The sequence below is a fragment of the Siphateles boraxobius genome, unplaced genomic scaffold (genome assembly GCF_051911475.1).
Source record: "Siphateles boraxobius isolate OS27281-9 unplaced genomic scaffold, OSU_SipBor_1 48, whole genome shotgun sequence".
NCBI lineage: Eukaryota > Metazoa > Chordata > Actinopteri > Cypriniformes > Leuciscidae > Siphateles > Siphateles boraxobius.
The window spans coordinates 11,398,193-11,417,903 of record NW_027509119.1 but is presented as its reverse complement, the minus strand read 5'-3'; the positions used below and the strand labels follow the sequence as shown (position 1 = coordinate 11,417,903).

The 19,711-nt window shown below is 37.4% G+C and overlaps 1 protein-coding gene across 1 annotated transcript in view; it reads right to left on the bottom strand.

The window, feature by feature from the left end:
* hectd4 (HECT domain E3 ubiquitin protein ligase 4) overlaps positions 1 to 19,373 on the bottom strand; it is a 105,245-nt gene extending 85,872 nt beyond the window's left edge. The window contains exons 1-8 of the mRNA XM_077201995.1: positions 19,036 to 19,373; positions 12,424 to 13,022; positions 9,976 to 10,065; positions 9,011 to 9,138; positions 7,312 to 7,420; positions 4,781 to 4,919; positions 2,880 to 3,050; positions 666 to 858 (exon numbers count right to left, since the gene is read on the bottom strand). Of these exons, the coding sequence (XP_077058110.1) occupies positions 666 to 858; positions 2,880 to 3,050; positions 4,781 to 4,919; positions 7,312 to 7,420; positions 9,011 to 9,138; positions 9,976 to 10,065; positions 12,424 to 13,022; positions 19,036 to 19,182 (1,576 nt within the window). The 5' untranslated portion in view covers positions 19,183 to 19,373. The remainder of the gene's footprint in view (positions 1 to 665; positions 859 to 2,879; positions 3,051 to 4,780; positions 4,920 to 7,311; positions 7,421 to 9,010; positions 9,139 to 9,975; positions 10,066 to 12,423; positions 13,023 to 19,035) is intronic.
* Between the last annotated feature and the right edge of the window lie 338 nt (positions 19,374 to 19,711).

Here is a 19,711-nt window from a genome sequence, read left to right as displayed (position 1 = left end):
TTTGTTTGACGTGAGAGAACTAATGGGGTTCATTCTCGTGTGTTAAGCTGCAAGTTTAAGCTTCTGTAAGAGGTTTGTTATCGTGTGTCAAGCATGTACGGTTGAGCTTATGTCCGCTGATCAATGTTCATATGTGAATAAAAGCCTAAATTAAATCTGTTCATCATATAAAGCGATCAAGTCTCTTCAGAAAATTTGGACTAAACCGCTCAATTCATATTGATTAATTTTACGATCTCTTTATGAACACTTTGAAGGATCAAAGTGGTAGTTATGTGGACTGTCAATGGAGGGACAGAAATCTCTCAGATTTCATGAATAAAATATCTTCATTTGTGTTCCAAAGATGAACGACAGTCGTCGAAACAAGGGTTTGGAACAACATGAGGGTGAGTAAATGATGACAGAATTTTCACTTTTGGGTGAACTAACCCTTTAAGAAAGAGCCATAAGAGTGTACTCTCGTTTATTTAATTAATATCATATTATCTGCAAGTACAGTTTTGTAATACTATACTTTTAAGACTTGAAATACACTACAAGTGCACACTTAATACAATGAAGTGCACTTCTTTTTCATAAAGGCACCCATTAATATAGGAACCAAGCCAAAAACGTTGTCGCTTGGGAACAACCGAGGCACAAACAACATACAGCAGTATTACCCGACTGCTCCTCTTTGACGGGGTTGGTGATGGCAGAGCCGGTGAGGGCAGCCAGTGTGGAGGAGTGGGAAGCACGGAAGCGAGACATGCGGCTCAGGAGCAGCTCATTCAAACACTTAGATGACTCGCCTTCCTTTCGAGACAGGATTACCCGATCTTGTATAGGGCTGGCCACACACAGACCAGACTCAGTCTGCAAAAAAAAAAAAAACAGATAATGGGAGCTTGTGAAGTGATAGACTAGGGTTCAGGGAAGACTTAGTTGCTACATTTATAATAATTCCCTTGTGAAAAAGAAGTGTACTTAATTGTATTGAAGAGCACTAGTAGTATAATTAATATAACTGTGCTTGCAGAAAATATAATATTAAAAACATTAAGCCACTTACACTTTCATGACTATTTTTTTAAACTATTTTTAACACACTTAAGTACACTTTAATGTAAAACTTTGAATTTTACATTATTACACTTTTAAGTACATTTTAAATCATTATGTTTTTACAAGAGCACAAGTACTTGATTATAATTCTAACTAATGCATTTTTCTATATTACATTTAAAAGTTAATATATTTTGTACTGAAATGCAACTTCTTTACAATTGTGTAAATACAAATATATTTAAATGCATGACATACAAGTCCTACTTAATTGGGTCAAAAAAAGCAATGTAAAGTTTGACTAATTGATTTAAATATAAATTCAAAACAATGCATTTTCATGTAATTGCCATTAACATGTTATTACGTGTCCAAAAACATTAAAAGAATATACTTAAGTGTAAAATATATTTTTTCCATAAGTGTTTTTTAAAAGTCTGCTAAGATGTACTTCTTTTTCACAATGGTTGCCCGTCAATGCATGCAATAAAATAACTTATGTAAATGCAACTACTAAACTCCACTGAGAACATAATGAAATGAAAAAGTCTGATATTACAAAAATCTTCACATAGACAGGTTTTTTTTTCCTGCATTGAAAATATTTTGGTGGCCACCAAAATTAATATTTGTCTTGCCATTCATTTAATGTTACCTGCCGCTTTACAGTACTGATACCAACTGACAGCTGGCTGCTTTAAAACGCTCCCGTGTTTGTGTAAGCTCTGTGAAGAGCGTCAGGTTTCTATTTACAATGTGTTTTTGAAGCATTGAACTTTGTAGCCAACCACAGACATCTGTTGAGCGTGTGAATGCAATGTCCAATCAGATGTGTTTAAGTTAGTCAGAATCTGCTCAACACTGCTCAAAATGGCGGAGTTTTTGTTTCAGCGCGAGTACTGCATGCTCACGAATCCTTTCATTGTAACCAACAAAGTATTAACACAATGTTAATAAGAGATTCATTGCACAGTGTAGACAGCTTCATTGATTATAAGGGGAGTTCTTACAAGAGTGTAGCTTTGTGTATGTGTACCTCGCGTTGTAATTGACAGCTTCATAATGGTCATAATGGCAGCAATCTTTGCTTGCTTTCTGTATATAATATATATTTTTCATGCTGCACATTGCAAAGTTTCTGGATTGACAATCATATTTCAATGCATGATTTAATCAGATTGACAGAGATAACCATAGGAATGGACGGAACAAAACAATCTGATAGTGTATGTCAAATGTTCTCAGAGTATAAATGCAAAATAATAGACCTACCACTTTTTCTGTGTAATGTGTTACTTTGCTGTTCATTTTATTACTAACTTTTCAGTCACACTTTAGTTTAAGGTCCAATTCTCACTATTAACTAACTATTAACTCAGACTTTTGCCTCAATAAACTCCTAATTACTGCTTGGTAATAGTTAGTAAGCTAGTTGTTAAGGTATGGGGTAGAATTAAGGGTGAATCCAAATTCTCTGTCTTACCCTTCCCCTTAGTTTTTCATGTTCACTTGAGAGTAAGGGCTATCCCAATTCTCGTTTTGATCGAGGGGCAGGGCTAAGGCGATTAAAATAAGTCAATTACAGAATTTAAAATATGAAATAGTTCTAAGCACTTTGTTTTATGATCCGTCCAGACAGTGATTATTTTTATTTCATTAATAAATATTATAAAATGTTTCTTTGCATTTATTTTGGATTCATTGTCAGTACTTGGCTCGCAGTTTACACTGGCAGGGTACTTTGTACTGTGTGTGAATGACCGTGTTTGCCCGTCACCAATGAAGACCATTTTTGACCCAGGAAAAATCCTGACACATTCTCAAGTTAATACCGTTAGCTGGAAGACATCCATGAAGACAGAGTGGCCTTTTTGTGTTTTCTCATTGATGCTGACAGGTGACCAAACCCAGTAGAGGTAGGTACCATCAGAACACAGACGCAGAGTGGTCAGGCAGCTGCCCACTGGGAAATGATGATGGGGCATTGCTAGTACTTGAGAAACCTTCAATAGAGAAAGAAGAATTAGAAGCATCCACAAAAAGCATTTGAAAGGGTGAAGTTAATATACAGTACAAGAACTTATCATAAATTTATTCAAAATATTACACATTTGATATGATTCTATAAGGGAACCAGAACATGTCGAGCGAGCGATTGAGCGAGCGAGAGAGAGAGAGAGAGAGAGAGCGAGAGAGAGAGAGAGAGAGAGCGAGAGAGAGAGAGAGAGAGAGAGAGAGAGAGAGGGAGAGAGAGAGAGAAATATTAATTTATTTCTTTACTAAGATGCCAATGACATTTTTTGGGGATAATTGACAACTAAATGTTACAAAACGTGATACACAGAGAATGTGAGCCAAATTTCCACCATTTGGAAATTAATTTGACCAAAATTAATTTTAATTCGTCAAAATTTTTTGTTGATATATAAACCATTGTAATAGCCAGGCATAACCTATAATAACGAATTGACGTATGTTGTGAAAGTCCAAAATTAACAAACTTACAGTTGACATTCAGCATTTTCTTTTGCCAAAATGATGAAAAACCAAAATTCATATTGCATCAGTAATATGACAATCATGTCCACAGCTGACACAACTCTTTCATTTTACAATATACTTATTAGAAATTAGACGCCTACTAACAATTCTGATTTGAAATATCAGAATACATTCTCTCAGCACTGATACTTCTAATACTTGTAACCAGGGCCTAAAATTAACACTTGCCAAGTGCCAAATGAGAATAAAAATCGTTTGGGCGAATGTATGAAACGGTGTCAGTCGCCAGTTGGCCAGTAACAATTTGTTTCATTTTAACAATGCAATGTTGTGACAACATGAACATGAACAAACGTGAACAACGCTCTGTACAGTTGACGGTTCATCATCACAAAAGTTTCAGCCTTTCCAAACAATATTCAAGCGCTGGAACACGCGAAAGGGAATTTGTAACTCACGCGCTGTGTGGAAAGTTTAACATCAGAAGCGCCAGACAGCGCGCAAAGTTGAGCTCTCTTTCATGCCTTCCTACGCTTCAATAGACAAATTCACTGAAATTATGTCAAAAAACGCATGTCTCGGTGAGTATCCTGGTAAACGTAAACATTGCTTATGTCTTAAGTGAACGCAAACACAAAACACATGATCGGTGCGTGCATTCGTTCTTAAAGTGACAGCATCCTAATAATCCTGCTACTGTCTGCGTTTTTAATGTTAACTAGACAACAAAGGACAAAGAAAAAAAACATCACTGCTCTTGAACTTTAAAAAAAGGTTATGAAGACTTTGCAGTGTTATTTATTTGAATAGCCTACTATATTAAATTTTAGTACCTGAAAACTATTAGACCTGGCCTGAAGAGCACTGTATATTTCAATTGTACGTATAGTATTGTATTTGTTTGTATTTATTTATTGTATAAATGTTGCTTTTAATTTGATTGTTTGTTCATTTTTTATTACTGTTTACTTGTCTTTAAAAATGTAGGCTATTAAATTTATATTGGTTTTGGCGTAATACATTTTTTTTTTTTTTAAATTTAAAATAATTTGGCGCCATAACTGCCTGCTTTTTGTGTCATGGCTAGTATAAATATATTTTTGGCTGGTAAATTTCAGCCATTGGCAGGTGTCAAAACATAAAAAACTGTTTTAGGCCCTGCTTGTAACGCTTGCGATGTAAATTTGAAAGTAAAATGTGAAGGATGATCAGTGCGATGGAGAGGTTGTACCTGCAGTGTGAAGGGGTCGATGACCTGGCACAGCTGATGAGGTTTTGTGTCAAAAGAGGCAGGACGGTGGAGCAAAAAGCCACTACTGTGCGCCACCCACCCTGCTTCCATTTCCTCATTCCGACAATAAACAAAACCCCTGTGAGGAAGGCCAAAAAAAGTTTTAGTTTTTTAAGTCTTGAATGTAAGTCTACACCCTTGCTTCAATTAGTAAATACGGAACCATGAATATAAAAATTAGCCCCGCCACCACTCAATCACACCAGCTCAGGGGTCTCAATTATAAAACCGTGCGTGGGATCCTCACTAAAAGTGTACATTTGCCCGAAAGCCAAAAAATGGCGTGCCGTGTACGCCAAAAAATATTCAGACTCATAAAACCATACGTATGCTAGAACCTGCGCAGAATTCCCTTTATAAATCTTAGTCAGCGGAAGATTGTGAGCACATGCGTTTCCTCCCCGAAATAACCATATATGGAGCTTACAATGCCTAGTTTTACTATGCATATCCTCATCTGCATATCATCCATGATACCATGTTTAACGGTACAAGACATTAGGAAAATATGAGATACGGGTGTGCCATCACATTAAATGACTAAAAACCATTTAGTAGCCTATCCTTGCCCTTTTCTTTTAATAAATAAATGAAATTGTAAAAAATAAATTTCAGAGAAAGTTTTTCTCTATCTTTTCCACTGGCCAAATAGTATTTTTAATTTATTAATTTATTTTTGGAAACAGATAGGCATTTAGTGTACATTATTTGCGCGAAATAATTTTTTCAGACAATCTGCTATTATCATGCGATAAGCAATCCTCGCTGTAGTTAAAACATTAAAACCCAGCATGCCACAGGAAAACTGTTCAAAAGCATTGCATCCACAACAAATATTTCTATTTATTAGAATTTTTTTTTGTGTAACTTCTCAGTAATGATTCATGTAGTTTAAGTGCTTAACTCCATTAATGAGAATGACATATTTAATCTAAATGTGTATATCAGATGTAAAACATAGTTTAAATCATTCTTTTATTTAAACTTTTATTGTGGACATGCACCTTATTTATGATTAGGACTGAAGATTTACAGTTGCATATTTACATATGCCACTATGGCGCTTTTCCACTGCAATGGTACAGCTCGGTATATATGCTAAGGCAGTGCAGTCACCTTTACTAAACGGTCCAACACGCTCGATAGCGGGGACCTTTAAGGAGGGATGGATGTTTGCTTCAAGTGATAGGCTAGAGTGAAATTATACTTGTATTATCTTGCTGTATATGTGTAATTTTATTTAAATATTCAGTCTAAAAGTTACCAAAAAGCCATTTAGCTCCAGCTCACCATCGGAGTTGCCAAACTGCTCCATCTCACAAAACGTTTGTACGTATGGGTCAGAGTTTGCGTGCAGGTGCACAAATTTTCCCGTCAAGTTTGTTTTAGGAAATCTGAAATAATGCTTTGGAAGTGGCGTACGCCTCTTTCAGGGCCTGTTTTGGCGTACGCAATGGTTATAAATAATGCCCCAGAATACCTGATCCATATTAAACACCACATAGACATATAAACAACATTAAAAACTTGATTTTCACCACGGGTGAAATATATGCTTTTAAATGGAGAGTTTGTAGAAAGTTTGCATACTTTAAAGCCCAATTTATACTTCTGCGTCAAACTCACGCCGTAGCTACATCGTAAGCTGTGTAGCACGCGTACCTTTCGGTGTCCCTGACGTGCACCTCTCCAAAAATGTAACAACGCGTTAATTCTACGCAAACTGCAAGCACTGTGATTGGTCTGCTAGAACCCAGGTAACACATGCTCCTTCTGCATGTGTAATTGCACATCAACGCAGACAGTGACACAGAAGTATAAATGAAAACCAACGAGTAGTCTACAATGCAGAGCCTCCGGCGTAGGTCCGATGCAGAAGTATAAATCGGCCTAAGTCTTTAGACACTATTAAGTTCTTCTAATTACTTAACTTATACTACTTATATCAAATTAAACAAGATAATTTGTTGTTTCAGATGATACACAATTTGCCATTCATCATGAATCTCATCACAAATCAAATTATAATTCAGAAACATTAGAATAGTTGTTGTCCTCTAAATCCTAATAAATTATATCTTTACACAGAAACTAACAACTTCCACTGTGACTTCAGAAGGATATTGAGTTTAACCTTGCAAATAAAAGATTTAGGTTAGAAATTCTTTATGCAAAATGGGATTTCTTATTTTTTACATTTTGGTTGACATGTCCAAGACGTTTCTTCATGAGACTGAGGAAGTGCAAGTAGTTGACATTTATAAGAGGAATGAAACAAAGTTCATTGACACAGCAACATTTCAAAGGCTTCTAAAGTCCAACAAAAATAGTTGCTCACAGAGCAGAAATGAAAAAGACAGCAGGACAAAGCAAGAGCTGTATAAAGAGCACAATAGTAGCCTGGAGGTTACTGGTACAAACAGAAAAGCAGGGTAGGAAGTTAAGTGGTAGTTATGTAGTTTTAGAGTTACCTCAGCGTCCCATGCTGCCCTGAGCCCAGCTTGCTTAAGCCCTTTCCAAAAGAGTTTGTTGTGTAGAGATATAAACCATCTGTAGCCAGGCTGCGTCCCAGGTCTGTGTCTGAGAGAAAAAGATGTTTTAGGACCTGATGAAATTCGTTTGAATTTTTCACAAATTCAATTGTATAGTTTCCTAAACTCTGCGTTCGTTTTCAATTTGAATATTGACGGATTCCATTTTAATAGTTTGATCGAATTTTTATAATTAAAAATGATGTATAATCAGTTGAATTAAATAAACTTTGACAATTTCATAATTTTAAAATGCCCTATGAAAAAATGTGGTAATCAAATCAATATAACTTTAAAATTTATATTAAACTTTTAAAATGTTATCAAAATGTAATTTAAACAATTCCTTTCATTTTTGGTCAAACAAAGTGCTGCACAAATTGAGATTTACTTTTGAAAGTAAAATGTAGAAAAAAAAACCATTGTGAGATATTCTTTAAAATAAATTGTTTTAATAAACTGTATTTGTATTATTTCTATTATCTATTAGAGAAGCACATTCTACTATATATTTTTGCCATATTTTTTTTTAAGTTAAACAACGGGTTGTAGTGAAGACTATAGAGTATCTGTGTTTATCTGACGATAGTTCTCTAATTGCATGGTAAAATGCTGAAGTGACTCTCAGAGCATCTCTGGAGATGAAGATCATGTGTTCAGGTCCTCATACAGAGAGACAAGCAGACGCTGAAGACACCATGAGAGTCACATGTTCTTGATTTTGTGTAGTAGGCCAAACTGGGACAAGCGGACTTCAGATTTCAATAGTAGTCTTTAATATTCACAGACACTAATGTCGTTATTTGATTAAGGGTGCCTTAACACGGTCAATTTAGTTTGAAATGTGGCACAGTTCGCATGAAAATTTTCATTTTTTCACAAAGCAACACGGACAACATAGAGAGTGTAATCAGGGCTGTTACTCAATGGATGGCCTCCCGCGGTCTCCTCTTTTTACAAAGAATCCGTTTGCAAGCATCAGAAATCCACCTTCATGCGACACACATACAGTAAACTCAAGTGTTGTTTACTCTGCTGCACATAATAGCACCAAATTAATAAAAAAAAACAATTTATTGACCGTGCTCTGTTTTCTATCATGTGGCGTGACCGTTTGTGATGATGTAAGATGCGCAAATGCACCTGGGTTCGAGAGAATCAAGTTGAGTGTGAAACCAGAACGGAGCACCGGGAACAATCGCGCTCGGACCGCAGCAAACATGCCCAGTGTAAAAGCACCCGAAGTATACAACTCTACTTTTGATTTATTCATCAAAAAATTTGCCAAATTTCGTTATATAGTAAATTACATTTTTATCAATGGATTTCTGTGATTCCATCTGCATTTTCAACACCATGGAAATCATAGGGCACTAGTGTATGAAGAGGCAAAAGACAGCAACGCTGAGTTGCAAAAGAGCTGGGATTAGCGTGTCGACTGATATACTGCACGTTGTAGCATTTGAAACTGAAAAAAAAATCTCTTAAATGCTGTGTCAGATGTGTTCAAAGTGTTGAGATTGACAGACCTATACAAATTTTTTTTATTAATTCCCAAGCAGAATTGTATGCTTTCAACTTTGTTACAACAATCTTTCTTTAAGCATGTAGAAACATTTGCCAGCAATCATAGACACACCTTTACTCTCTGGCCCAGTGACGCTGCTCTCTGGAGTGGGCAACATGTCCTCGAAGCCCCACGACACACTGTGTTTCCCCCCTAGCAAACAGGAGGGTGAGCCTGGACCTCCCTCAAGAAGCAGCAGTCTGCAATTGAGTGAATTAAAATGAACATCTTAAAGTTTAAAACTCTTTTAATCCTATACGGGTTACATTTGTGAAGAGTTGTTCTAATAATGAATTGGTGCATTAATTGGTGAATAATAATTCCCACCGCATTGAATATGAAATTTGATGCACAATATATCGCCAGCATAATGGTATTAGCCAATATATGTTCATTTTTAATGTAATCATTATCGGCCTAATAAGAAAATTTGTCCGATATATTAAAGCCAATAAATAATGGATTATTTCCTTCAGCTGAGACACTTTAGATGCACGCTGTTTGCCATGAGGGTTTTGAATGGCTTGAAATATGATTGGAATCACTTCAAAAAAGGATAATACAATTAACATGCAAAATGTGCGGCGCAAGTCTGTCATATAGGTTACATAAAATTGTAATGATATCTGTAATGAGAAATTTCATAATCAGGATCTCAAAAATTATATAAAAATTTGAATTTAGATTTATCGGCTAATATTTCATTCATCGGCTTTCAAATATAAAGAATTATCGGTAATCGGTATTGGCCAAAATGTTTGTATCGGTGCGTCCCTATTTGATAGTTAACAGAAGTAGTTTAATGCTGTATCAGGGCTTGAATTTCAGCGTGGGATTGCAGTTATTGCGCATAATTTTTATCTAGCACTCATAACGCAGGAAATTCACACAAACATTTATTCACTTTAGCATGTAGGTTGTATGAGTAAATGAATCCACACAGATTATGAGATCAAATCAGTCACTTACAATTTTTTTTAAAAATAAAAAAAATTAACAATTCTATGTCTTCAAAAATGAATTGTATGACATCTCACCTATAGAGAACATCAGCCACTGGAAGTTGCCCCAAGTCTGTCTGTTTCTGCAGCAGGTGGACAGTATGAATGAATGTTTTGAGGGAGCCCCTGCAAGCAGACACAATAGAAATTGTTTTGAGTTTCCTTCGTTATTTTTCTTTTTTTTTTGACTGACATAGAGATGTATGTACTGATGAAATCAAGAGAGACTCTACCCTAGACACATCAGATGAAAAGTGGTCAAAGGAGATGCACTAAGACACTTTAGTACGAATTCTAAAGAGCAATGTGTCTCAGCTTACAACTCGTGACTGATTCGGAGACAGGGCCAGGAATACATTGAGAGACCCATACTTAGCAATTGGGGCAATTGTGCTGAGAGAGTAACTAACGTAAATCACCATAATGTGCCCAGTTGATTAATCACAGTACATAAAGACAATTTTTTGTATTATAAGTGTTCATAAATATTAAAAAGTTTCAATATGCAAATGATGCATGTGCATTTCCAAAACAGAAACCTGAACACTGGATAAAGCCAGGTTCAAAATCCTAGTTTAATTTTGTTCACATACTAGAGTTTAGGATTTTACAGAGGGTATTTTGGATATCTCTTTTTATCACTCCATAAATCAGAATATATCATCAACAGCCAGAGGGGGAAAAAAAGTCACCACGTCACCAACAAACCCCTCTGATAAAACCTTTAGAACATAGATAACATACAACAGACATTACTGTTTTATTCCTAAGTGCTGCTGAAGTGTTGATTTCTGATGCATTGCATGAGAAAAAAAAAGAAAGAAAAAAATCTCAGCCTTTAAAGGTGCAATGTGTAAAAATTTTGAGTATCTATTAACAGAAATGCAATATGACATCCATAACTATGTGTTCAGTGGTATATAAAGAACTTAATAAACCGTAATTTATTACCTTAGAATGAGGCATTTATATCTACATAGGCGCGGGAATCCCCTTCTATGAAGGTCGACATATTGTGACGTCATGTTTCTACCGTAGCCGACAGCGAACAAACAGCGTTACAGAGCGTGTTTCGTCACTACCTTGAAAGAGAAGCCGCAGAAAGCTAGAAGCTAGCCATAAACACCGTGAGTAGTCACTTTTCCCTTGTCAGTGGTGTAAAATATGTAGTTGGATTGTTTCATGTAACTTAATTCTTCTCCCTCGCTGTGTTATGGCTTTGCTATGTGGGGATAAATGTGCTGGTTACGTTCGTGAGACAGCTGATTAGTAATCTTGTCATTGACCGTAAAACAGTTACAGGAATCACCAACCAATCACAAAGCCTATTGTGTGTAGTAAATGGTGTCTAGGGGATGCGGAGGCACGCGCGCTGTTACAATCACGTCATTTTTGCCGCACGCACCTTTGGGCTCATGCGGACGCATCCAGTATAAACAAGGCTTAACGCTTCAACCAGCTCAGCCACAGTAACAGCTCATATTAGCCAGCTAAACTTTTACTACCCTGTTAGAAAAAATATATAGTTGCATAGTTTCATGTGGTTCTTCTCCCTCGCTGTATTATGGGTTTGCTATGTGGGGAGAAATGTGCTGGTTACGTTCGTGAGACAATCACCTAATTACTATTATTATATTACGTATTAAGACCCTTGATCCTCACCTGACTATGGCTTTGTAAACTTTATCAATGATGTGGTTTATAATGGACTGTGGTACAGAAACTTGGTTTACTCTGGCTATTCTCTGCCGTCTCAGACGACGATGTTTGTCCCGTTTTAGCCACCGTAGCTTCTTCAAAAGGGAGGGGTGAGCAGTGGGCTGAGCCCTTAGTGTAAACTCGCAACCGAACCGCTAGATGTCGCTAAAAGTCACACACTGCACCTTTAAAGACATGTACTGTAACTGAAATCTACAGACGCAAATAGAAGGAGTGTAATAAACACTCAATGTTTTATTTCCATTAGTCTGAAATAAGACATGTTATGGAAGCAAAATAGCCCACAAAGTGCATGAAAAAAAAAAAACATTGATTTTGCCTATAGTGTCTTGCCTTAGCTTTAAAAGGATAGTTCAACCAAAAATGTAAATTCTGTCATCATTTGCTCAATTTTTTGTTATGTGGAACATAAAAGAAAATAATTTAAATTATATTTAATTGTAACCAAACAGTTGTGGGGCATCATTGACTACCATTGTTTTTTTTTTTCACCCTACGGAAGTCAATGGTCCCCTAAAACTGTTTGGTTACCGTCATTCTTCAAAATATCTTCTTTTGAGTTCAGCAGAGGAAAGAAATTCATACAGGTTTGGAACGACATGAGGGCGAGTAAATTATGACAGAATTTTCATATTTGGGTGATCTAACCCTTTAATCCACTCCATCTTTTGACCTGACTTCCAGCAAAGACTCTTCGTCAATTACATTTACCTTATCAAACAACTATAAAGGCTAAAAAAGGAATAGCCATTGTGCTGCGCTCACCTTGCACACGACAGAGCCACTAGTGCAGCAGCTGCGTTCTGTCTCTGATGTTGGGTAAGTAGTAGCCTCGTCTGTGCCAGACCTTCTGGCTCATTCTTCTCCTCCAGCCAGGAGCAAAGCAACCTCTCCAGGCCATTTAGGCAGTCCGCAGGCTCCTTGCCTAGGCTCAGCGGCTGGCAGTCACGCAGACACGCGAGCAAGACTTCGGCGGTGACACCACAGAGTGCAGGGTCGTGCCGTGTTTGTGACTGCAGTAACGGAAAGACCAACAGGAGGCCGACCCGTGAGGTAAACGGTGCCTGATCAGAGCCGGTGGACATCGGAGGGTGGTGAGGATGGTGGTGATGTTGAGATTGCAAGAAGCCCTGTCGCTTAAGCAGGGCCAGCGCCTCCTCATCGGCCCCTCCGCCGGTCCCCGGGATGACTCCTTCATGCTCCTGCTGCTCCTCCAGGGCCAGCTGTCGCTGTGCTCCCCACAGACCGCGCAGTGCATTGAGACGGTATTCCAAAAGTCTTGCGTAAGCATTGCTTTGGTTTCCACAGACTGCTCGCAGGCGCTCGGCCAGCTCCACTGGGTTCTTGGTCTCAAACGTCAAGATCTGCAGAACAAATAATTTGATACTAGTTGGTGAAGCTTATTTTGGCCAAAGATAAATTATCATTAGTTTGCGTCACTACTGTCTAAATGGACCCCAGGTACACAATGGAACCCAAAAACTGCATCTAAATTTTTGTGATTTTTTTTTGGAAAACCTTAAAGGGTTAGTTCACCCAAAAATTCTGTCATCACTTACTCACCCAAGTTGTTCCAAACCTGTATGAATTTCTTTCTTCTGCTGAGCTTAAAAGAAAATATTTTGAAGAAAATGGTTAACCAAACAGCTGATGGGCCCCATTGATTCTTCTTTAGTGTTCAGCAGAAGAAAGCAATTCATACAGGTTTGGAACAAATTGAGGGTGAGTAAATGATGACAGAATTTTAATTTTTGGGTGAACTATCTCTTTAAGCCCATTTAAAATCTTTATTCTGAAGCATCTCCATTAGACAGTCTGCCCATTTTTAGGTTGTGGATAGCCTTCCATGGCATACTGAAAATCTTTCAGGCAACTATATATAATTATTCAATATGCGTAATTAATCCAGATATTACACTATAAATCCTAAAGTAAATTTGCTCAGTGTGTTTGACAGGTATAAGTAGTAAAATGTGATGCTTAGTGGTTCCATCATTTTGTAAAGACACTGGCTTAAGTTTCAAGAACCTTTAGTACACAACATTTTCTTCATTTCAAGATGGACATCACTGAAAGTAATGAGTCAGATGTTTATGCTGTTAGTGGATAAACATCTGAATCATTACTTTCAGTAATGTGCACCACAAAACTGAGCTGCATAATTAATAGTGATGACGATTTATGCTTCTCTCAATTTATTAAAGGGGATGTCTAATACTACTTTATGCATTCTGACTTATTTACCCTGTTAAAGAGTTGGATTCTTATGCTAAACATGGCCAAAGTTTTTAAAAAATTAGTTGGACGTAAGATGGAGTATTTCTGTGCCAAATACACTCATTCAGGATTCATATAAGTTTCTGAACGTTTTTTTAGAGTATGGCCCTGTATGGCGTCATAAAGGGCAGAATTCCTTGTATGGGCACTTCTCCTGGAGGAGCGCGTGCACACATCAACCAGAGCGAGAGCAACGCCCATGAACGTGTAACACAAGTTCGGGTTACGGAGGACGTCAGCAGCCCTGTCATTTTGACTTTAGACAATGAGATCAATGTCACCAAAGTGTGTTTTTGGTTGTGAGGGAAAGATAACCTTGTTCAGCTTCCCAAAGAACCCACCGTTAGGGGAATAGTGGATGCAGTTTGTTTATCATGGGCAACAACAGAGTTGTGCAAGTGTGTTTGTTTCTTCCCGACATTTCGGTGACAAATGTTTTATAAACAAGGCCCAGTTTGACGCTGGATTTGCAGATCGTTTGTAACATCTAGACGGAGAAGTCCCAGCGATAAAATATCCCAGTCATGAGTCGGAACTGCAGGCGGGAAGTAACATCAAATGTTGCAAACGTTATGTTGCAATCAGCGTGTAAGTGCATATAATGGAACCAACACGAATGTATAGTGAATCAAAAGTTATCCAGGGATAATGTGATGATGTATTGTGACTCTTTAGCTCCACCCACAGCACGCATCCAGGAGCTCGGCTGTTTTCGAAAAGAATCGGTACAGCGTATGTCTTTGAAGGATGCAATACTACTCTATAGGTATGTACTCAAGATTAACATGAGCTTAGCAGAAACTGTGTGTTATGTGCCCTTTAAAAATAATTGATACATTGTGAAGACATTTTTCAGTAACACGTTTTCTTTGTGTGTGTTCTGACATCTTAAAAAAATGAATGCTGCATATAGGGAAATTGCACATTATATCACCCATTCTAATCTTGTAATTTGCATTGTTTTCATACACCAAACTCATCAATGCCACTTTTGGCCATATGCTGATTAGATTCGCTATAGCTACCTGTGTGTTGTCCTACCTGTAGAATTTCACTTGTAGAATCAGCTAACAGACAGACATTTTGAAAATGTTTGAAATTGGCATTCAGCAAGCTGGATGTGATCAAAATAAAGGCATACAACAGATTGGAAGTGCACAATGGCAATTGTATGGCAAACACTGAAACAGCAAGATGGCAACACACAAGAGGCAAAACAAGCAGATGGATCTAAAAGAATAGAAAGGGGGTTCTGGAGATGTTTCTCAGATGGGTACGGCCTGTATTGGAGAGCTTTGTAGTCTTGCTATTCAGTGACACAAAAAGCAAACAAACACAAAAAAATTAAGCTGGTCAAAAAGCAGGAAAATTCCCCTTCTAAATTACAAATGTTGATACATAGGTTGCCGAGTTGTAATGGTGGAGGGGCATTTGACCCATTGCAGAAACACTGATCTATATAATGTCATATAGGCCTGATATATAATCTATAAATAGTGAGCAGAAAGTAGGGGTATCGAAATTAATCGTTTCTACGATGCATCGCGATACAGACGAGGACGATTCGGTATCGGTTCAGTAATAGACCATAACCGGTTATACTGACGCTTCTCTGACGTCATTTGTCGTGTGTGTGCTTTGTCGCGGTAGCATACAATGGCAGAGGAGGCGAGACGCAAGTGCGAGTAATTAAAAATGCTCCGAATACTTTAAAAGCCTACATCTATTATGGGCACATTTCGGCTCTAATGAACAACCTGGTAAGCACGACCTGGAGAAGACACGCGCTGTGCGCACTTATGTCATGCACACATAGAGCTGATTTAAGTATCCGAACCCGATGGTCAAATTACAATTATTCTGTGTTGTTACGCGTGATTATAAATGGATGATCGTTACCTTCAACAGCGGGCTCGGCGACGGTTGATGTGCGCATCTCTACGGTAACATTATACACTGATGAATGAGCGCTGCTTTTAAATGAACATTTCTTTACAACAAAATTGATTTGACACAATTTCATTTACTAAATGGCATGAACAGGCTTTACTCCCTTGAAACTTAAACTGGAATGTCAATGTTTCTGTCAGTGCGACTTCCCGAACAGGCGAACACGCGCGCGCGCACGCACACATCACTTTTGGAGTAAAAATTTAAATTGCAGATGCAGTGCACCGCGATGCATCGCCATATCGAATTGAACTGAATCGATGACATTATAATCGTAATCGAACCGAACCGTGAGACCAGTGTAGGTTCACACCCCTAGCAGAAAGACACAGTTTGTTTCACATTGTGATACCATAAATACGTTAAAAAAATTATATTTTTAGTTATTTTGAATTCAGATGTGGGTTTATTGGTGTATATCACTTAATTAGAAGCACAACAATTAAATTACGCTGTCTGTTACATAGGGACTACTGAACAGCAATCTACAAGTTTTATTATTTTAAAGTGCAAAGAATTGAAAATCAATTAAATTGTGAAAATCAATAAACCTCTACTATACTTTCATTTACAACACTATAAGGGCCAGTTCACACAGAATGTTTTTTGCTGTTAAAAACGTAATGACACAGGTTAGCAGAACGAAAAAAAGCGATCGGTCTACAGATGCGGTTTTTAGAAGTTGAATGTCTTTTAACTTGAGCACCACATTTTTAGAGATGCTGCAAAGGATGCAAGACACAATGGTCAAACATACCCGACTAAAGCGAGTTTACAAAAGTAGCGCAGTGGAATGAAAAAACGTGTTCTGTGAACAACCCCTAAGTGTGTTGCATTTGGTAATCAAAAGGACAACTTGAACATTTGGGCCAAATACAGCAAATAGTTTGCGTTCTATTCTACGTTGGTGCTACCCGCCATAAAATCGAAGAAGACTGACAGGGAAGAGATACATTTCATCCTTTCGTAACATTAAGGTTGAACCACTGTAGTTACATAGACTATTTTAACTAGGGATGCACAAAATATCCATAATCAGCCACCATATCGGTATCTGCCGATATATTTTCAATTTTAATGTTATCGTTATCAGACCGATAAGAAAATTTGACCGATATAAAGCAGATAAATAATGGAAACAATGGATTATTTCCTTCAGCTGAGACACTTCAGATGCGCGCTGTTTGTCATGATGGTTTTAAAATGCTTGAAATATGATTGTAATAATCACTTAAAAAAGGAAAATACAGTTAAGTGCAACATGCAAAGTCTGTCATATTAGTTACATAAAATTATAATGAGAACATTATAATTGTGTGCTTGGGACATGGCTTTTAATGGTGAGACATTTGTTTTTGTAATCAAGCTCTCAAATTATTAAAAAGGAAAAAATTGGATTTAGAATTATCGACTTTATTATCGACTAATTAATAAATTGGTTATCGGCTTCCAAATATAAAGAATTAGGCTATTGTTATCAGCCAAAATTTTCATATTAGTGCATCCCTAATTTTAACGATGTCTTTACTACCTTTCTGGTTCTTGAAAGTGGGTAACATTACAGTCTATGGGGGGGTCAGAAAGGGTCTTACGGGTTTGGAACAACATGAGGGTGAGTAATTAATTACACAAATTTCATTTTTGAGTGAACTAACCCTTTAAAGACCAGTCGTTATAAATCAGAATAAAAAGGCAATAATGTCAGATTCTGTAACTTATTTTTACAACCATTTTCTCTGAGTTGAGAAAAATTGTGTGAAAATGTTAAATAAATAATAAAATTAAGATGAATAAACAAATAATGTCATTACAATAAAAAAGGTTAATAAATTAGTAAATAAATGAATAAACAATACATCTAACAGTACAGTAAAGAAAAATGTAATAATATAACTTTCCGAATCATATTTTAAACATATTTTTACTATATTAACTTTCAAAGTATAAATTGGGTCTTTTTCTGGTAAACGGTGGAGCTGCCTTTTAAATTATTATCATGGGTTCCTTACATGAGGATGATCATATTTGGGGGTCCGAGGCATCTAAAAGATTTAAAACCCCTGCGGTACATTGCATAGTGTAAGTGCAGAGTGTAAGTGCATAGTGTACAGTGCGTCATTTGAGACACTACTAGGGACTCAAATTACAATTGAACCTCCGATATAAGAAACATATATGATACACAAAATATGATACAGACGCAGAGGTTTCCTTTAATATAATAATCTTTGCCCACACAAATCCACAATAAATAGCAAACCATTCTGGCATCTTTCGTTTCAGCCTACTATTTGGGACACACTAATTATAATCTCGGATACTACTTAGGTGGATAGTATGCGAATTGCAAACAACGCCCTTTAGCCGTGACTATACGACAATAATCGCAATTTAACACGGCTATTCGTATTTTTATGTTATTACATTAATAAATTACGTATGGATGAAATGACTTTGGTTAGGACAACGTTTGTGTTAAGTACTATAACAGTGTGCAACATTACATATTTGGGGGAAACCCCTATCGTAGAGAGAAATGTTACTATTATAAACTATAGGTTGTATTTAACAAGTATTTTTGACGTCCTGTGTTAGAATTGTAACCGATTGTAACATGAATCCTACGGACAGGTCAATAGCTGCCTGCCACACGCCAGTGAGAGATTCAACTCCTCCTACTAGCCTGTCGAAGCTATGCTAACGCGTCAAACATCAGAGACAAGCAAGAACTGTGTACCTGTCATTATATACGGCACAGAAATGTGCAATAACAACCTCAAGGCAGGGTTAATAAGCTTCATTAACATCAACGTAATTCGTTTGGCCGCTAACATCTATGTTTAGCAATAATATATGATATTTCACTCATAACGGGCTTGACAACAGCCCGCGCATGTTTACACGAACTAACATCAACAGAATGACACGATAAATAATTTAACACGTGTTAAAACAATTGCGTGCTTCATTTACTTGAAGAAATACAACAACAACCTCTTATTATTAGCATGCTGCTACCTGACAAGCCTGTTTTGGCCGAACATTACCCAACCGAGTTAGTTAACTTTAGTGTTAATCTAATCAAGTTCACATCTAAAAATATATATATAATAGGTTCCTCTGAATGAAACAAATATGATAAATGCACACCTCCTGCTCGGATTCCCCTTGTTCAGACACTCCAATTTCACTGGGCAGCTCTGCCAGGTCCGTGACCCGAATTAGTCCATCGTGAAGGAAAATAGTCTCTTCCTTCACTGACAGCCACTGGGAAGAATCCACAGCACCTGATCCCATCTCTTTCTCCTCCGAGGCAAAATGCAAAGTGGTCAAACATCAAATTGAACGTACGACGGGATCAGATTCAGCTTGAGCCGGCGACAGATATCCTGCATCATCACTGAGCGCGCGGCGCGATCACGCTGTACGACGCCCATGCGAGGCCTCGCTTGAACGCTGCAGATCGATTCGCTCCAGTGTAATCGGAAAGGTGGGCGTGACACAGGCACAAATTTCGCTGGGTTTCCAAACTTGAGACAATTGCGCAGTTCCTGAATTGATATTCGCGTATAACTAACTGGAGACTGAGCGCCGAACCAAACGGAATTAACGGCGCTTCAGTCCCATTTATAAACCTTCTCCAACAACTGTCAGTCAGATACCATACTACCAGTTCGGTTTGAGTAGCCTATAAGATAGCCTACACATGGATTTCATGAAGTGCCTTCAATTATGTATAATTGATTTTATATATTTTTATAAAATCCAACAATGGATCTATCATCTAAATGTTGGAGCCTTTGATGTTTGGATGGGTGCTCCCCTC